At 39.3% G+C, this 16,892-nt stretch overlaps 1 protein-coding gene across 4 annotated transcripts in view; it reads right to left on the reverse strand.

Moving 5' to 3' along the window:
• Positions 1-16,892, reverse strand: part of LOC121380567 — a 28,700-nt gene that overhangs the window by 11,464 nt on the left and 344 nt on the right. For 2 of the 4 annotated variants that reach the window (XM_041509441.1, XM_041509439.1), the window contains exon 2: positions 1,504-1,649. In XM_041509441.1, the coding sequence (XP_041365375.1) occupies positions 1,504-1,537 (34 nt within the window). In that variant the 5' untranslated portion in view covers positions 1,538-1,649. Of the gene's footprint in view, positions 1-1,493; positions 1,650-16,892 lie in introns of all 4 variants that reach the window. The other 2 variants (XM_041509438.1, XM_041509442.1) reach the window with 1 other exon arrangement.

Below are 16,892 nucleotides of genomic sequence, written 5' to 3' on the forward strand. Positions count from 1 at the left end.
CTATGCGGAACATTGCCCTTTTAATAAAGTTGTGTTTCCCCAGTCGGTGGATATCGTTAACTAACGATGAGCAATACACAGCTAACATTGTATTTATTTGTAACCGATGTTGAGCAATAATATGCTGAAAGCAATTTTAGAAATATATATTTTCTAATTCTGTGCATGCTGTAATGTATTACTTTACTCTTAAATCTTAAAAATATTCCGCCAATTATTGCTTTAATATTTTGTAGGACACTGAGTATTGTCTGGGGCGTAGCCAGAGAGAAAAAAAAAAACGCCGAGGAAAACCTAGACCTGTAAAATAAATATCAGTGTCGTAGGAAAAATAAAATAAATCTGGGGAAATTCCAGACGAGGCAAACGCCTCGTCTGCCTAAACTGGCTACGCCATTGATTGTTGTTACTAAATAAAATGTGTATAATTCCAGTTGCTGCCACTCGGCTTCCACCAGTCAGGACAATTCGAAGAGCAATTAGTCATCCTATAGGTAGTACTAAACCAAATAACTTCCGGCTGGGTCAAAGTTCGAGGTGCAACCAACTTTTGATAGAGAAGTGAACACCACTGTGTTGGTTGTAAAAAAAAAAAAATGCTTTCATCTGGGCACAAAATGTGTGCAATTTTATTTCATCTAGTACCACTGTGTCAAGTAGCCTTGTGCTTGAAACGTGTGGGGTACCTGTAAAAAAAAAAAAAGGACTCGCATTTTGTGCGGAACTAGGGTAGTCATAGACGTCTCTCAGAAATGAGCAGCTTGACCCCCTTTTTTCTGATTCACTTTAAGGGTGAGGGGTGGTAGTATTTATATCCGTGGCGTTTATGTCGATTGATACGCTGCAGGTAGGAGTTTTAGCCACATGTTACTATTGTCGTCTATGGGATTTGATTTGGTAGTATACATCCAATAACAGTAGGGCCTACAACGACATGTAAATGATCTCGTTATTCCGGAATGTTATCAAAAACTAAATGGTGAACAACAGTTTCTTCAACATGACAGTGGCTCAGCAGAAGAACCTTTAGACGACTTGATAGTCAACATTTTGAATGTGTTCATGTGTTTGTTTTTGAATGTGTTTCACATAAACTGTCTTTTAATCTAAAACAGTATTAGTAATTTATCTATCTAAATATATAAAATATATTTTTAGCTATAATATTGTTAGTAATGACCGGGGGGTGGGGTGGCAAATGGCCGGGGGTGGGTGACCGGGGTAATCACCTAGGGGGAAAAGACCAGTAAAAAAATGACCAGAGGGGGAATGCCGGTTACTCAGCATAACCTGCAGTGACATGACACAGCACGTTGTGACTTGGCCAGGCATGACACAATACCGCTAACTCAGAACAATGGGTTTGGTTTCATAACAATGAATGCTATATTACAGAAGTACGTGTGGTATTTATCATTTAAAAAATAACAACGCAAATATATTACACTATAGATTCTAGAAGACTGACACCTATTATAAGAAGGAAAGGTTACCGAAGCTTACAGCATGGCGAAGATGCAGTAGATACAGAAGCCATGTCATCGTGCAGTCTTCCACCATCAGCAAACTGTGTGGCGGGAACGTTAGCTCCAGTATCACACACGGCTCTACTGGCAGACACGAGACACGCGGCAAATATATGCCCTATCCTGTCAACAAACATACGTACATACGGAATGTAGTTTAGTGGCATGAAATAACATATTATTAAACCTGAAACAACTACCAATATGTGCAAATTGGGACTCCAATAAGTGTCAGAATCGTCTAATATTGTATGTGTATTGGCGTCCTACTTTTACTTATTGGCGCCCAGCTCTCAATGACAATGAGGTCAGCAAGAGGCGAAACATTACAAACAAAATTTAATTTCAAAAATGTTATTTTAATAGCATTTTTATCCAGTTTACATGTTGAATGTCACTTTCGTACCATTACGCTCAACCACGAATTGAACACAACTTTGTTGCACGGCGTTGGATGCATCTGTTGACATTACTGTTGCATTATCGGATCGACCGGCCTGTTGACGAAGAGGAGTGCTGTAAGGGGGTGGCTTCAAACTGTTGGTGGTCGCGGAAACTTTTCGTTGTACCACGTCATCTACCATTTTGAGCAAATCGTCGCTCGTCCTTTTGTACCTGCAAACGAGGATTAGAAACATGTAATTTTCTTCTATGCTATATTGAACATATACGCCGATATGCGATTTCTAAGGGGAGAGGGGTGGGTGATTGAATGCCGGTGGGATAATATAACACTGACATCTATCCCACATATTGTATTACCTGAATGCTAAACATATAGCGCTGCAGTATGTTTTAAGATGAGACAATTCATGTTACATATCATTTTCTTGGAAAACATTCCATTCGTTTTTTGGGGGTATTTTTTCTTCACCATTGCAAATATCCCTTCACACGACGGGTCTATAAAATCCATAACGAACATTTAGCGAGTGTAAGCAGCCTTATGGCGTAATTTTCGGTCCTTGTAATGGTTACTTTCGACCATTATAAGTATACAAAATATATACTCTTCAAAAAAAGAAACGCAAAAGGGTACAAATGGGTTATAACTCCGATTTTATGTTTCCTACCGGTTCATGCTTTGTGAATATAAGGTCATTGCATGTCCCAAACACATTCCCACGGTTACATTCGATAAAACGCAGCTACTGTACAATAAAGTTCCAAAATGTGAATATTCGCAAAAACGCAGCCACGTGCAAACCATGTCACCACTGCACGTGTGTTGTCTGCACGTGCAACATGAACACCGACAGTATAAAAGTGCAGGGTGTTCGCTTGCCTGGCCTCTGTATCTGGCCGACAGTTGACAATCCAGGACATGCCACGTCTCGGTGAACCGCAGAGAAACAATGCCATCGGCCGACTAGACGCAGGCGAATCCAGAACGGCCGTTGCCAGGGCATTCCATGTGTCACCAAGCACCATCTCCAGACTGTGGGACCGTTACCAGCAACATGGATCAACACGTGACCTCCCTAGATCCGGTCGACCACGGGTCACTACCCCCGGGCAGGACCGCTACATCCGGGTACGCCACCTTCGGGAACGATTGACTACTGCCACCTCCACAGCCGCAGCAATACCAGGTTTGCACAGGATATCCGACCAGACCGTACGGAACCGCCTACGTGAGGTAGGAATTCGTGCCAGACGTCCAGTTCGAGGTGTCATCTTAACACCACAACACCGTCGACTCCGACTGCAGTGGTGCCAGATTCATCGACAATGGCCTCAACTGCGATGGAGACAGGTGTGGTTCAGTGACGAGTCCCGATTTCTGCTCCGACGTCATGATGGAAGATGTTCCGTGTATAGGCGTCGTGGTGAACGTTATGCGGCAAACTGCGTGCAGGAAGTGGACAGATTCGGCGGGGGTAGTGTCATGGTGTGGGCAGCCATCTCACACACTGGCAGAACTGACCTGGTCCACGTGCAGGGCAACCTGAATGCACAGGGCTACATTGACCAGATCCTCCGGCCACACATCGTTCCAGTTATGGCCAACGCCAACGCAGTGTTCCAACATGACAACGCCAGGCCTCACACAGCACGTCTCACAACGGCTTTCCTACAGAACAACAACATTAATGTCCTTCCTTGGCCATCGATATCACCGGATTTGAACCCAATTGAGCATCTATGGGACGAGTTGGACCGACGCCTCCGACAGCGACAACCACAGCCCCAGACCCTGCCCGAGCTGGCAGCAGCCTTGCAGGCCGAGTGGGCCACCATCCCCCGGGACGTCATCCGTACTCTGGTTGCTTCAATGGGCAGGCGGTGCCAGGCAGTTGTCAACACACACGGAGGCCACACCCGGTATTGACTCCAGATGACCTTGACCTTGGTGGTGTGTCCTATCACTTACTCACAATGGACTAGAGTGAATTGTGAACAATCCTGCAACATTTGGTAATTATCGGACTCACCATTCAATAATTAAATCAATTCTCCAAATGTTACGACAATGTGGTTTTGCGTTTCTTCTTTTGAAGAGTATATATACATGTACATGTAGTTACAAATAAATCCAAATTTGTGTCGGTAAAAAAAAATAAAAAAAAAAAAATACTTTCTACAAGACAAACTTTGAATTATCGAAATTTTGCAATTACGTAGTTAGCAGAAAATTCGTAACTTGATATATACATGTACGTTCTATAATTATAATGTCCGAAAGGCTCCATTACAACCGAAAACTGTTATACAGCCCTTTAGCTGAGGACATCAATGATACTTACCCTCGAATAGCTGAAGACCTATGACCAGTCCGTTCAGCTATCAGTTGCTCATCAATGCCACATTCATACAACCGGGTGGCTGTCGTGGCACGAAGGGAGTGATTGGTGTAGAACCCATTGAATCCGACATTCTCACAGAGCCGCCTGACAACTCTTGATGGAAGGTGTCGCCCAACGGGAACAGAACAGTACCATAAACCTTGTTTGGTATATTTAAGTGGTCTCAGAAATCGTCGCAGTCATGGGTCCTGTAAAGATTAATCTCGTAGTAACATTACATATAAGCGCACAACCGACGGGGCTAAATCCCGCCCCTACATTTTGAGACGCAAACACGTAACATACCTTTAAGTTTGTACTCACCGTAACGACATATATTTTTCGTGGAGTCTAACGGGACATCGTGTCGGATCTTCGTTGTTCGATCCAATCGTGATTGATTTCGGTGTCAAGTTCTTGTGCTTCAAACCACCTGCATTAGTTTTGGTGACGCCCTCCGTGTATACAAGATATCGCTCCCCACTCTTGGAAACTATTAAAGAACGATGCTCCTCCCCTCCTTGGATACAGAAATTAATGCCATTTAAGTAAAAAAAACGGTGTCTAATCATTTCAGAGGTGTATCTTCCCCCAAAATTCCCTTTTGCCACAGCAAGTCCTCTTGTTCACAAGAAATCACGTCCGCTTTTTTTCTTTGAATGCCTATTCCTTCCTTTGCTAAAAACTTAATTTTTGCGTCCAAAATATTTCGTAAATCACTGAATTCGAAATCACTATTGAAGTTGACATCCCTGCCATTTTGTCTCAAAAAGCGCTGTAGTGACATGAGTATTTCATGAATAGTGTTACCATGATATTCTTTGCCTTTTTGGTTTCTAATTTCTGTTACAAAAAACATAGCTCTCTATTCAAATCCGTAACGGGCAGATTCAGAAGACTTTTTCCAAAATCGGAATACGCACCCCGCCTTTCACGATGCCACGAGTCAAAAATTCTAACCGCCCATTGACCCTTCTTTTCGGTGTTTTTGTTTTTACCCGAGTTTTCTAAATCGTAATACTCTTTTTCAGTTAATGGTTTGCCGAAACGCCCATTGGCAATATTGTTCTCTATTTGTTGCGTGGCTTTCAAAAGTTCTTCATCGGAATCGTTACTATTGGCGTGTACAGAATTAGTTTGGTCATCATTTAATATTTCTTGCGTGGCTTTCAAAAGTTCTTCATCTGAATCGTTAGTTTTGGCGCCTATAGCATTACTTTTGTCATCATTTAATATTTGTTGCGTGGCTTTCAAAAGTTCTTCATCCGAATCATTAATATTAGTTAATTCGATATCAAAATCACCTTTTACTTTTAAAACGTCTTCAAAATCGGAGTCATTGCATATGTCATTTAACGAAACATTTTCATTTTTGAAGTAATGCTGGGTCAAAAACAAATCATCACCTGAATCCATTTCTAGCATGCTGTTCATCAGTGCAATAAAATGATACAATATGCGCGATCGACTGTCTTTTGTCTCCAATAAGCAGTCACGTGAGGAAAACGTTAACGTGTGCATGACAAGATTTCACGTGCATGTCATGAATTAAGCCGACATGCAGAAAAATGCATTTCAAACCGAGCACGCCAATAAGTTAGCTATATGTTTGAATAGCCGGTATTTCTATATTTAGGTTTAAGTGAAATAAACTACTCGGAGACTACAATATTTGTGCACGAGGTCCCGTCATCGGCCTACCGGCCTCTGACCGGCCCCTGACCGGCCCTCGTGCACAAATATTGTAGTCTCTTCGTAGTTTATTCCTTACATATATATATATATATATATATATATATATATATATATATATATATATATATATATATATATATATATATATACATACATACATAATATACATATATATATATATATATATATATATATATATATATATATATATATATATATATAAAAGAGTAATTACAAATTTAATATTGCAAGAAATTACAACGTGTCAGCAAATGCCATTACCATTATTGACACACCCAAAATGTGATAGTAATGACTTGTGATGGAAATGATTTTTTATAGAATTTTACATAATAAAAAGCTGTTTTGAAAGACTTGCACTGAAACTAAATATATTATCACCGACACACTATTTTAGCAAATATCTCAAAATTACTTTGCAAATGCATTTATTTGTTTTAACATAGCGTTCGATAATGACAGACAATAAACACTCATGACAATTAGGTTGCCCAACTGATAAACCATTTTGATTTTTAAAAAACTCATACTTAAGCATGTCTTTCCTTGTTGCCAACACGTTATCTTGCTAAATAGTGACTTTTTATTGAGAGTTACCCATCTTTCTTAAATGATTACAATATTTAGTGCGATTGTAACGGTAATGACAATTTTTATATTTTTGTAAAAATATATAATTTATTAAAATTTTAAGAGGCATTAAAATTTACTGACCTTGAATTCGGACATACAGAAACAGTTTAACTATGTTTTGGATGTTTAAAGAGTCTTAGGAGTCATTCAAATATTACGTAACCCTCAAGTGGGTGGGTGTATGTCCAAACGTTATGTAGCGTTACAGGGGATGGGTGGGTGTATTTAATAGTGTTACGTAACCCTCAAGTGGGTGGGTGTATGTCCAAACGTTATGTAGCGTTACAGGGGATGGGTGGGTGTATTTAATAGTGTTACGTAACTCTCAAGTGGGTGGGTGTATGTCCAAACGTTATGTAGCGTTACAGGGGATGGGTGGGTGTATTTAATAGTGTTACGTAACCCTCAAGTGGGTGGGTGTATGTCCAAACGTTATGTAGCGTTATAGGGGATGGGTGTGTGTATTTAATAGTGTTACGTAACCCTCAACTGGGTGGGTGTATGTCCAAACGTTATGTAGCGTTACAGGGGATGGGTGGGAGTATTTAATAGTGTTACGTAACCCTCAACTGGGTGGGTGTATGTCCAAACGTTATGTAGCGTTACAGGGGATGGTGGGTGTATTTAATAGTGTTACGTAACCCTCAACTGGGTGGGTGTATGTCCAAACGTTATGTAGCGTTACAGGGGATGGGTGGGTGTATTTAATAGTGTTACGTAACACTTTTGAAAATGTTTAATTACTAAAATCTTTTTTAGTATTTTGTTTTGTGTGTTTCATGACGCTCTGTCACTGCAACAATGTTTAACATAGATAGTTATATCTAGGCGTATCGAGTTAAAATGCGCATCTGCGCTTTCCCAAATGGCAAAACAGTACGTTAAAATTATATTACACCCATCGCATGATTTGTTAGTGAATGGGGGTGGGTGGGTGGGGTGGGGGGTCTCCAAGCATTACGTAATATTTTGGTGGTGTATGGTCTAGCATAACGGAGCGTCACGGGGGTAGGAGGTAGGGTGTCTTAAGTTTGACAAAAATAGCGTTGCGTAATATTTGAACGGCCCCGTATTAAGATAGTTAATATAAACAATGATACAACAACGTTGCTTTAATTGTTTAAATTTTTATCATTTCATACCACTCAAAACTTACGGATGGCATTTGTGGCTCCAATTATAGAATGACCCGTACAAGTTACACGCGGATTGCAAACTTCACGCTTTCTTAGTTTCATAAAATACGGTAAACGCAGGTGTTTAGCAACACGCGTACAAGTTTAACACTTACACGCATCTAAAATAAACGAGCCATGATCATCACCTTTTTAGTCAATTCGGGGCTCTGTATTTCTGAACCAACATAATTACCTCCCTAGTTTACCTGTTATTTTTTTTTTTTTCACTTCTTTTTAGAATATTAATATTTCTCAGACGTCACACTGAGATAATTGATATGCGTTTTGTGTGTTATTTTGTTTGGTAGTCTTTTTTGTGGGAGGGGCGTTTGTGCGGGAGTTTTTCTTCTCTTTTTTTTTTCCAGAGCGAAAAGGTAATCACAGTAGAAGAAAAAATATGCTATACAAAGTCACTGACAAAGATGTTTTAAATGGCACTTTGAAAATCTATTCATTATACTAAGAGCGGTTGTATATGTGTGTGGGGGTAAGGGGGTTATAAATCATTCTGTTGTTCTGTAGTTGACAAGGCTGAACACAAAACCTGTATTGTCTGTCCTACTGCATCAAAATATGAAAAAGGAACCAACGAAGGAAAGAAGGCATATTTTATTTAACGACGAACCCAACAGATTTCAATTACATTTATACTACTACTACTAATAATAATACTACTAGGTTTTTATTTCACATCAGTGATTCATAGAACATATTTAACATCACAAACAAAACTGATTACATAATACACAGTAGCTTGTGCCAGCGATTTACGCATACACATTTGACGTACACATTTGTACACCGCAGGTGGGCAAGTAGGTCGTTTGAGGTTGTTTCGATTCTGTTCTTCAGCGAATATGCTGTTGAGCGAAGTAATGGTCCGTTCACACCAAAACCGCGCGGTTACCGCGACTGAAACCGCAACGGTTTTCGCGCCGCTAGAGGTTCACACTGCCGCGAAATGTTCGCGTGGAAACCGTGCTGCGAAGCGAAATATAGTCATGTGTTCATACTGAATTGTGGGAGGTTTGGCGTATGTGCATGGATTGTTTTCAAGCGGAAGCTAACGAAGTCATACAGAGGGATCTGAGGCTCCTCACCCCATCCCCAAACCCGAAAAAACACCCCACCCGAAAACATATATATATATATGTTTTATTTTTATTTTTTTAATTTGTTTTTGAGCCTGGGATTCGAGCCATGACATCACCCGCATGCATGCACCCGATATCATACAATATTGTACCCTCCACACAAAAGGTTTAAGTGAACAATAAAATCAACAATCAAAAATAAAATAAACCAAACCGACACAACTTGAATATTCATAGTTCTTTCTGCCACCTAGTCAGTGGTGTCACGATACACTTACGTCACGATACGATACGATACGTTACGTATCACGATACATAGCCCACGATACGATACGTATCACGATACATAGCCCACGATACGATACGTATCACGATACATAGCCCACGATACGATACGTATCACGATACATAGCCCACGATACGATACGTATCACGATACATAGCCCAAGATACGATACGATACGTATCACGATATATAGCCCACGATAGGATACGTATCACGATACCCGATTCACGGTGTTTTCACAGTAAAACAAAAAGTTGAAGCTTGGGTGAAGTTATTTAAAATTAAAAATATACATTATAAAAGTAAAACACTAATTAACCACAGTTTTAATACAGAAATACAACAATCGTAGACATATTGACCTAAGCAGGCACATATTCTCTTTCCAGAGTCTTTTTTTGTGAAGGAAGTAACTTGTCAATAAGTATATACCAGTACAAATTGGTGTTGGTAAATGAATACAGAATTAATACAGGAATCGATGCATGGTCAAAATAGGAATCGATACACAAGCAAGAGTATCGTGTATCGTATCGTCAGTAGTAGTATCGTGTATCGTATCGTCAGTTGTAGTATCGTGTATCGTATCGTCAGTAGTAGTATCGTGTATCGTATCGTCAGTTGTAGTATCGTGATGCATCGGTGTATCGTGACACCCCTATAGTCACTGCTTTGTTTAGTTACAATGCCAGGAGAGGGGAGGGGTATGAGATCATAAGGATGCGCCCCCACCCCTCGGTCGTTTATACGTCCAGTACTTGAATATGCATCTGAAGTTTGGGACGGATGCTGTTTTAGACGAGAAAAATCTGGGAAAAGTTCAACTTGAAACTGCAAGAATAATGACAGGTCTACCTTTGTTTGCATCACGAAATGCTCTATACTTACAAACTGGTTTAGTTACTCTTTCCGAACGTCGAAAGGCAAACAAAATTATGCACTATGTTTAAAATACTTAATGGTATGACTCCTGACTTTTTAACAAACTGCATTCTGCCTAGGGAAGAACAACGTGTTCAATATAGACTAAAAAACCAAAACGATATTTCTATTCCGTTTGCCAGAACAAATACATTAAAACTGTCCTTTTTTCATTCGACTATTGATCAGTGGAAGACCTTGCCATTAGAAATTAGAAACTGTGAGCAAATTTCAACCTTTAAAAAAGCAGTTGCACCTGAAGGTTACAAGGTGCCTTCGTTCCACTTATGTGAAAATCGAATGGAAAATATCTTACATACAAAATTAAGGCACGCGTGTAGTATCTTAAATGCTGATTTATATCGCTGTGGACTAGTGACAGATCCATCCTGCAAATGTGGTATCATTATGAGAGCAGCTTCCATTACTTCTTTCGGTGTAAACTTTATACGCAGAAAAAAAAAACATCTGTTAGACTCTTTAAGTACATCTGTACCAATAAACCTCCAGTTAGTACTAAACAGTAGAACCTCATTAAGTGACGACACAAACAACCAAATATTTCATTATGTTCCAAAATACATTAAACAAACAGAAAGATTAAAAAATAAAATATGGTTTTATAAATGATTAGATAAATAAATTATGGCTCAATAAAATTATATCAAAATGTGCGGAACTTATCGACTATCCCACGTCAACACCGCGCCGTCTGATTAGAAAGATAAACTACTTTAATTTCCCCAATTTTCTTCTTTTTAGCACTTTATTCACACTACAAATCTATTTTGCCAGATATTCTATGTATTAACTTTGTTCTGAATATTTATTGTAGTCTTTCTTCCGGTTTTACTTTTATTTGCACTGTTAATTTGTCTTGCTTGATGTATTTACTTTGTTTCAAATATGTGTAGTAATACTAGTCGCCTATAATGTTATAATATTTGTAATTAGGAGAGGGCCTCGTAAGTTGGAAAACTTGTGCCCAATCCTTTTGTATATTATATGCAATAAAAATATGTTTCAAACAAACCCCTCCGCCAACATGACGGACATATTTTTGTCGACCACACGTTCCGAAATTAACTTGGAAATAACAGACCGGGAATGATAGTAAAGTTTGTTTTGTTTAACACACCACTAAAGCACATTGATTTATTAATCATCGGCCATTGGATGTCAAACATTTGGTAAGTTTTCGTAGTCTTTAAAGGCAACCCCTACATTCTTCCACTGAAAGCAAGGGATATTATATATATATGCACTTCCACACAGACAGGAGCATATATACTGAACAGCATTGAAAACGCACCACCAGTTGATGATAACAAATGTGAATGGGGCATTAAAAATATCAATGAATAAGTACCGTACTACCTTATAGACCATGCATGACGACGAATAACTTACTAAAACGATTGCCTGAACACTCCATGAAACACACCACCAAAACATAACATATTGCATGCATAGCATAAAAAACGTAAATTGAATGTGCAAATCATGCTGATTGGGGCTATGAAAGATGGTCTCTGAAAAGCCACTTTCATTTATGAAGTGGTCTTTGGGGGAACGTTAAACAAGCGATGGTAAAGTTGACAGCTGAGGAACGTGAACGTGCCTTAGGCATGCTTCAAGTCGACATTTCGAGTAGAGTCATCGCACAGCGGTTTGGGTGCCACCATTTAATAATCACTAGACTCCACAGGAGATACCAGCAGACAGGAACCACCAGGGACCGTCCACGTCCAGACCAACGGCGTGTTACGACACCACGACAAAATCGCCATATTGTTCGCCTCCATATTCGTGATCGAACGCTGCCAGCTGCCAGAACTACACGAACTGTTCACGGTCGACGAGGGGTTATCAGCGCAGACACTGCGTCGCCGTCTTCGCTCTGCTGGGCTGCGTGCTCAACGACCATATGTTGGTCTTATTCTGACTGATCGACATGGAAATGAACGCCGACGTTTGGCAGGAAGGTATCATCGTTGGAGACTACAACGTTGGCATGGTGTGCTATTATCTGATCAATCTAATTAAAATTAGCTCCACTATTACATGTGGATCTAACAGCAGCCCGTTGAAGCTCATGTCCAGTTGACCTTTCATTCCACCAAACAAAACCTTACTTGCAAAATCATGCCAGTGATTTGAAAAGAATTTGAAAACATTCGGGATTATGCCGAGGGTATACGAAATACGAAGTATGCCGGAAACTAATTGCAATATAAAATTTTATATAAAATTCGTTTCAAGACGAAAAATAAAATCCGTGATGGTATAGCCATAAAATCTGTTTATACTAGTATACAATCGAGATTTATTACTGCACTGAAGTGTAATTGGTCGATATTTAAATTGTTATTTATAGATGAAATGTCACCTGGACATGGGAGTCAACGCAATGCTGTTAGCTCTATTGGTAGACCCAGAAGAGCTAATTTTAATCAGATTGTTATCTGACGAATCCCGTTTCCATTTAAAGAATGTTGATGTTCGGTTGCAGGTGTGGCGTAGGCGTGGAAAACGTTATCACAATGACTGCCTTGTCCAGAGGGATCGATGGGGTGGAGGGAGTGTCATGGTGTGGTGCGGGATCATATATCATCACCGAACAGCACTCCATGTTTGCCGTAGAAGAATGAATGTCATTTACTATCCAGATAACATCTTGTAAAATCACGTCGTTCCCTTCTTTCATCAGCATCGGGATATGCACACATTTCAGCAAGACAATGCCCGAGCGCACACAGCACGTGTATCTAGCAAACAATAATGTCCCTTTGCTAGAATGGCCAGCACTGTCCCCTGATTTATCGCCAATAGAGTTTTGGGGATTACCGTGGTCAACGCATCTCACGTCGTCCACAAATGAATAACCTTAGAGAACTAGAAAACGCACTACAGCAGGAGTGGAATACTACCCCCCAGAACACTATTCGTAGACTTATCGGGTCGATGAGAAGACGTTGCATGGCTTGTGTTGCTGCAGATGGTAGTCATACACGCTATTGACTTTTCATTGTGACCCCACGTGTCTTTCATACGTAGATGAATAAACCTAATCAATGATTGTGCACCCTTTTTTATTTCTTCTTTTTTTGTCATTATCAATCATCCATCTATTGCTGTTCACAACAAAAACATTTATTGCTCAGGTATTCTTTTCGGAATCCAAACATTTCTTGGTGGTGCGTTTTCAATACTGTTCAATATATATATATATATATATATATATATATATATATATATATATATATATATATATATATATATATGTGTATGTGTGTGTGTGTGTGTGTGTGTGTGTGTGTGTGTGTGTGTGTGTGTTTATATATATATATATATATATATATATATATATATATATATATTTTTTTTTTTTTTTTTTTTTTTTTTTTTTTTTTAAAGTAGGGGAACCTGAAATATTAATGTTAATATCGACTATTAGACCGAACATACGTTTTGACCACAGACATCCTAGTAAGGAACGTTCAGGTATGTTTATCAACACACCGAAACACATTCCATAGTTTGCACATGCATCACGCAGTTTCCCCGTACACGTGCGTGGGGTGTCATTCTCGATTTTGACCATTTCCAGGAAGGTCCATTAATCACTGTGGAACATTATTTCTGTCAATCTTTTTCATTCTGTCGATCATACAGTTATTGTTTTATTTTTAGTCATTTTTATTGTTTGAATTTGCGATTTACTGATAAAAAAAACTTTACAATTTCACTTTTGATCCCAATCGTCCTTCAAGATCTTTGGTGGTCATAAAACATACTGTAATACTGAACTACCGGTTGTAATGTTTGCCCAATTAATTCACTATTATCATATAACCATTCCCCACAGCTAATATATCTGACAATTTTTGCAATTGTAAATTCTTATTAGAGTTCCCCTACTTTTTTTTGGAAGAGTATACATATATACACCAACTATCAGTATTAGAGAGCAATCAACGTAAATACACATCACGCAGTCTAGTGTCATTGTCAGGCAATGTGTAATGGACACAATTTTACACGTATATATACGATGCGCAAATCACCAGCAAATAATATTTATCCAGTCGAAAAGCCACCATGATAAACAACGTTTTGCTCACATGGTTTCCAGGATGGATTCTTAAAATTGTCTGCGACGTAGGAAAATGCTAATGATTTGAGAAATGTCAATTTTCATAGATCGGTGAATATGCATCAAGGCTAGTCCGGGCCAGTCTGTCTTCGCACGTGGTGTTTCGTAAATATGTTTTCACACGCCGTAGTCAAAAAAAGAAAGCCCCTTAAAATAATACAGATGTGATTAATGTTTGCCACTGTTACGACACTGTATATTACCTTTCTTGTGTGTGTGTGTGCGTGTGTGTGTGTGTGTGTGTGTGCGCCCCCCCCCCCCTTTGTTACCTTGCTTCGCCACTGGTATATGTACATAGATAAAACTTCTTTTTTTTAAATGTGCGTGTTCGTCTGGGTTATGTTGGTTGTGCGTGTGTGCTGGTGTGTGTGTGGGGGGGGGGCTTGTTTTGTAGGCTATTGTTTATTTGGAGGCAAATTTGTTGTTGTTACTGAGGCTTTCTTTGAGGGGAGGTAAAATTGTTGGGGGGGGGGGAGTATTTTTATAAAATATGTTTTTTGTTTTGCCTGCCACTTACACTTATGTATACAACAATGTCTTCATTTTAACATGTTGGGCATTTTAACCTACCTTAAATAATCGGCATGCAAGACTAACATACATATGTTTATACAAATATGTTGATGTAAATAAAATAAGTACCGTTAGATGTTTTTAGGTTAGATTATATATTTAGCTGTTATTACAGCAACATTTACACTTTATAATGCAATGTATATAGGCTTAATTAATTTGCAGCAAACGAAATATTTAGTCAAATAGGCGCGTTTGCAGGAAATTGTGTAGAGGACGTCTAGACTGGCTAGTGGTGTTTTTAGGGGAGGGGTCGGGTCATGCGTCCCCGGAAAACCATGGGGAAAAAACCCACACATAATATAGCACGTGGGGAAGGAGACTGTTCTGGTCGGAATATTACATACAGTCCGTCCCATTTTCCTATAAAAATGTTTGGGTTTGGGCTTTTGGGTAAATAATTTCAGTTTGGTTTGACGTAAAAATAAAAATAAAAGTGTTTTGGAAATAAAAATAACTTATAGTAAATTCCATATTATGAAAAAATGCGTTCCCGTGGTACGCACTATAAAGATATGTTTCTATTATCTAACTATTACAACTGTGTTATTGTCACACACTATTCATTAAAATTGCAGGTGTGTTTTTATGTTTAAATGAAATTATGATAATTAATGTGAGGCGAGATTGCAGCTTTAAAAAAAAATCTAAAAGTTCCATGCAAGAAAACCAAAACAATCAGGGTGGGTGACAGCTCGCAGATTCATCTCCTATATATAACAAAACGCAATTTCATCAACTTAATTTTTACCTGTATCATTCTTTATTTTTAAAGCATAGGTGGGGACATTTATGATGCCAGAGCATTTTATACCAACACTACTACATATATACACCCTCCTACAGATAGGTCCGGACAGTACATACCACGGCTATTGATATGCCAGTCGTGGGGGCACTGTTTGTAACAGGAAAAAAAAAAAGCACAATGGTAGAATGGGTCTACGCAATAAAACAATTCTCAGCAGTACATCAGTTAGGTTATTTCCCGTTCTAACCACTGTTCCAGGACAGGCATATCAAAAGTCATAGACGCGGGATCTGTGCACGTCTCAGTAGGATTTAGGTTATTTCTCGTTCTAACCACTGTTCCAGGACAGACATATTAAAAGTCATAGACGCGGGATCTGTGCACGTCTCAGTAGGAGTTAGGTTATTTCCCGTTCTAACCACTGTTCCAGGACAAGCATATTAAAAGTCATAGACGCGGGATCTGTGCACGTCTCAGTAGGAATTAGGTTATTTCCCGTTCTAACCACTGTTCCTGAACAGGCATATTAAAAGTCATAGACGCGGGATCGGTGCACGTCTCAGTAGGAGTTAGGTTATTTCCCGTTCTAACCACTGTTCCAGGACAAGCATATTAAAAGTCATAGACGCGGGATAAGTGCACGTCTTAGTAGGTAGAGCGCGTGCCTGGGGTGCTTTGATCGCAGCAGAGGCGGATCCAGAGGGTGGGACCAGGGGGACGCGTCCTTCCCCTAAATTCTTCAAGTGCCCTCAAAATGTTCAAGTGCCCTTTTTGTTTGTATAAAAATTGTTTTGCAAGTAAGAATTGCATGGCCGTACCCTGATCAAAATCCGGGGGGGGGGGGAGCGGGGGGGGGGGGGGGGCACTATTTTTTAATAAACAAATGAAACACTATACAAATTAAACCCTGAGGTGTGTATGCTATTTTCTGGAGTAAAAAAAAAAGTGAGATTCTCAGAGGGGCAACTGCACCAATCCACCGAAACCCAACGAAGTTGCATAATCATAATGATAGCCTAATAGTATAGATCTTCAAAATTACCGGGGCAATCAGCGCCCCATGATTGGTATGTCAAAGGCAGTGGTATATGTTGTCATAGCTATTATCTGTGAGAAATTGCATATAAAAGATCCCATGCAGCTTAATGGAGAAAATGTAGAGGGTTTCCTCTGAATGTTTGACATCCAATAGCCGATGATTGACAATTGTATTGCCATTTTATTTTATTGTTATCTGGATTTTTTTTATAGTTTTGTTTGTTAAAGTTTCGT

Source organism: Gigantopelta aegis, chromosome 9 (genome assembly GCF_016097555.1).
Source record: "Gigantopelta aegis isolate Gae_Host chromosome 9, Gae_host_genome, whole genome shotgun sequence".
Taxonomy (NCBI): Eukaryota; Metazoa; Mollusca; class Gastropoda; order Neomphalida; family Peltospiridae; genus Gigantopelta; species Gigantopelta aegis.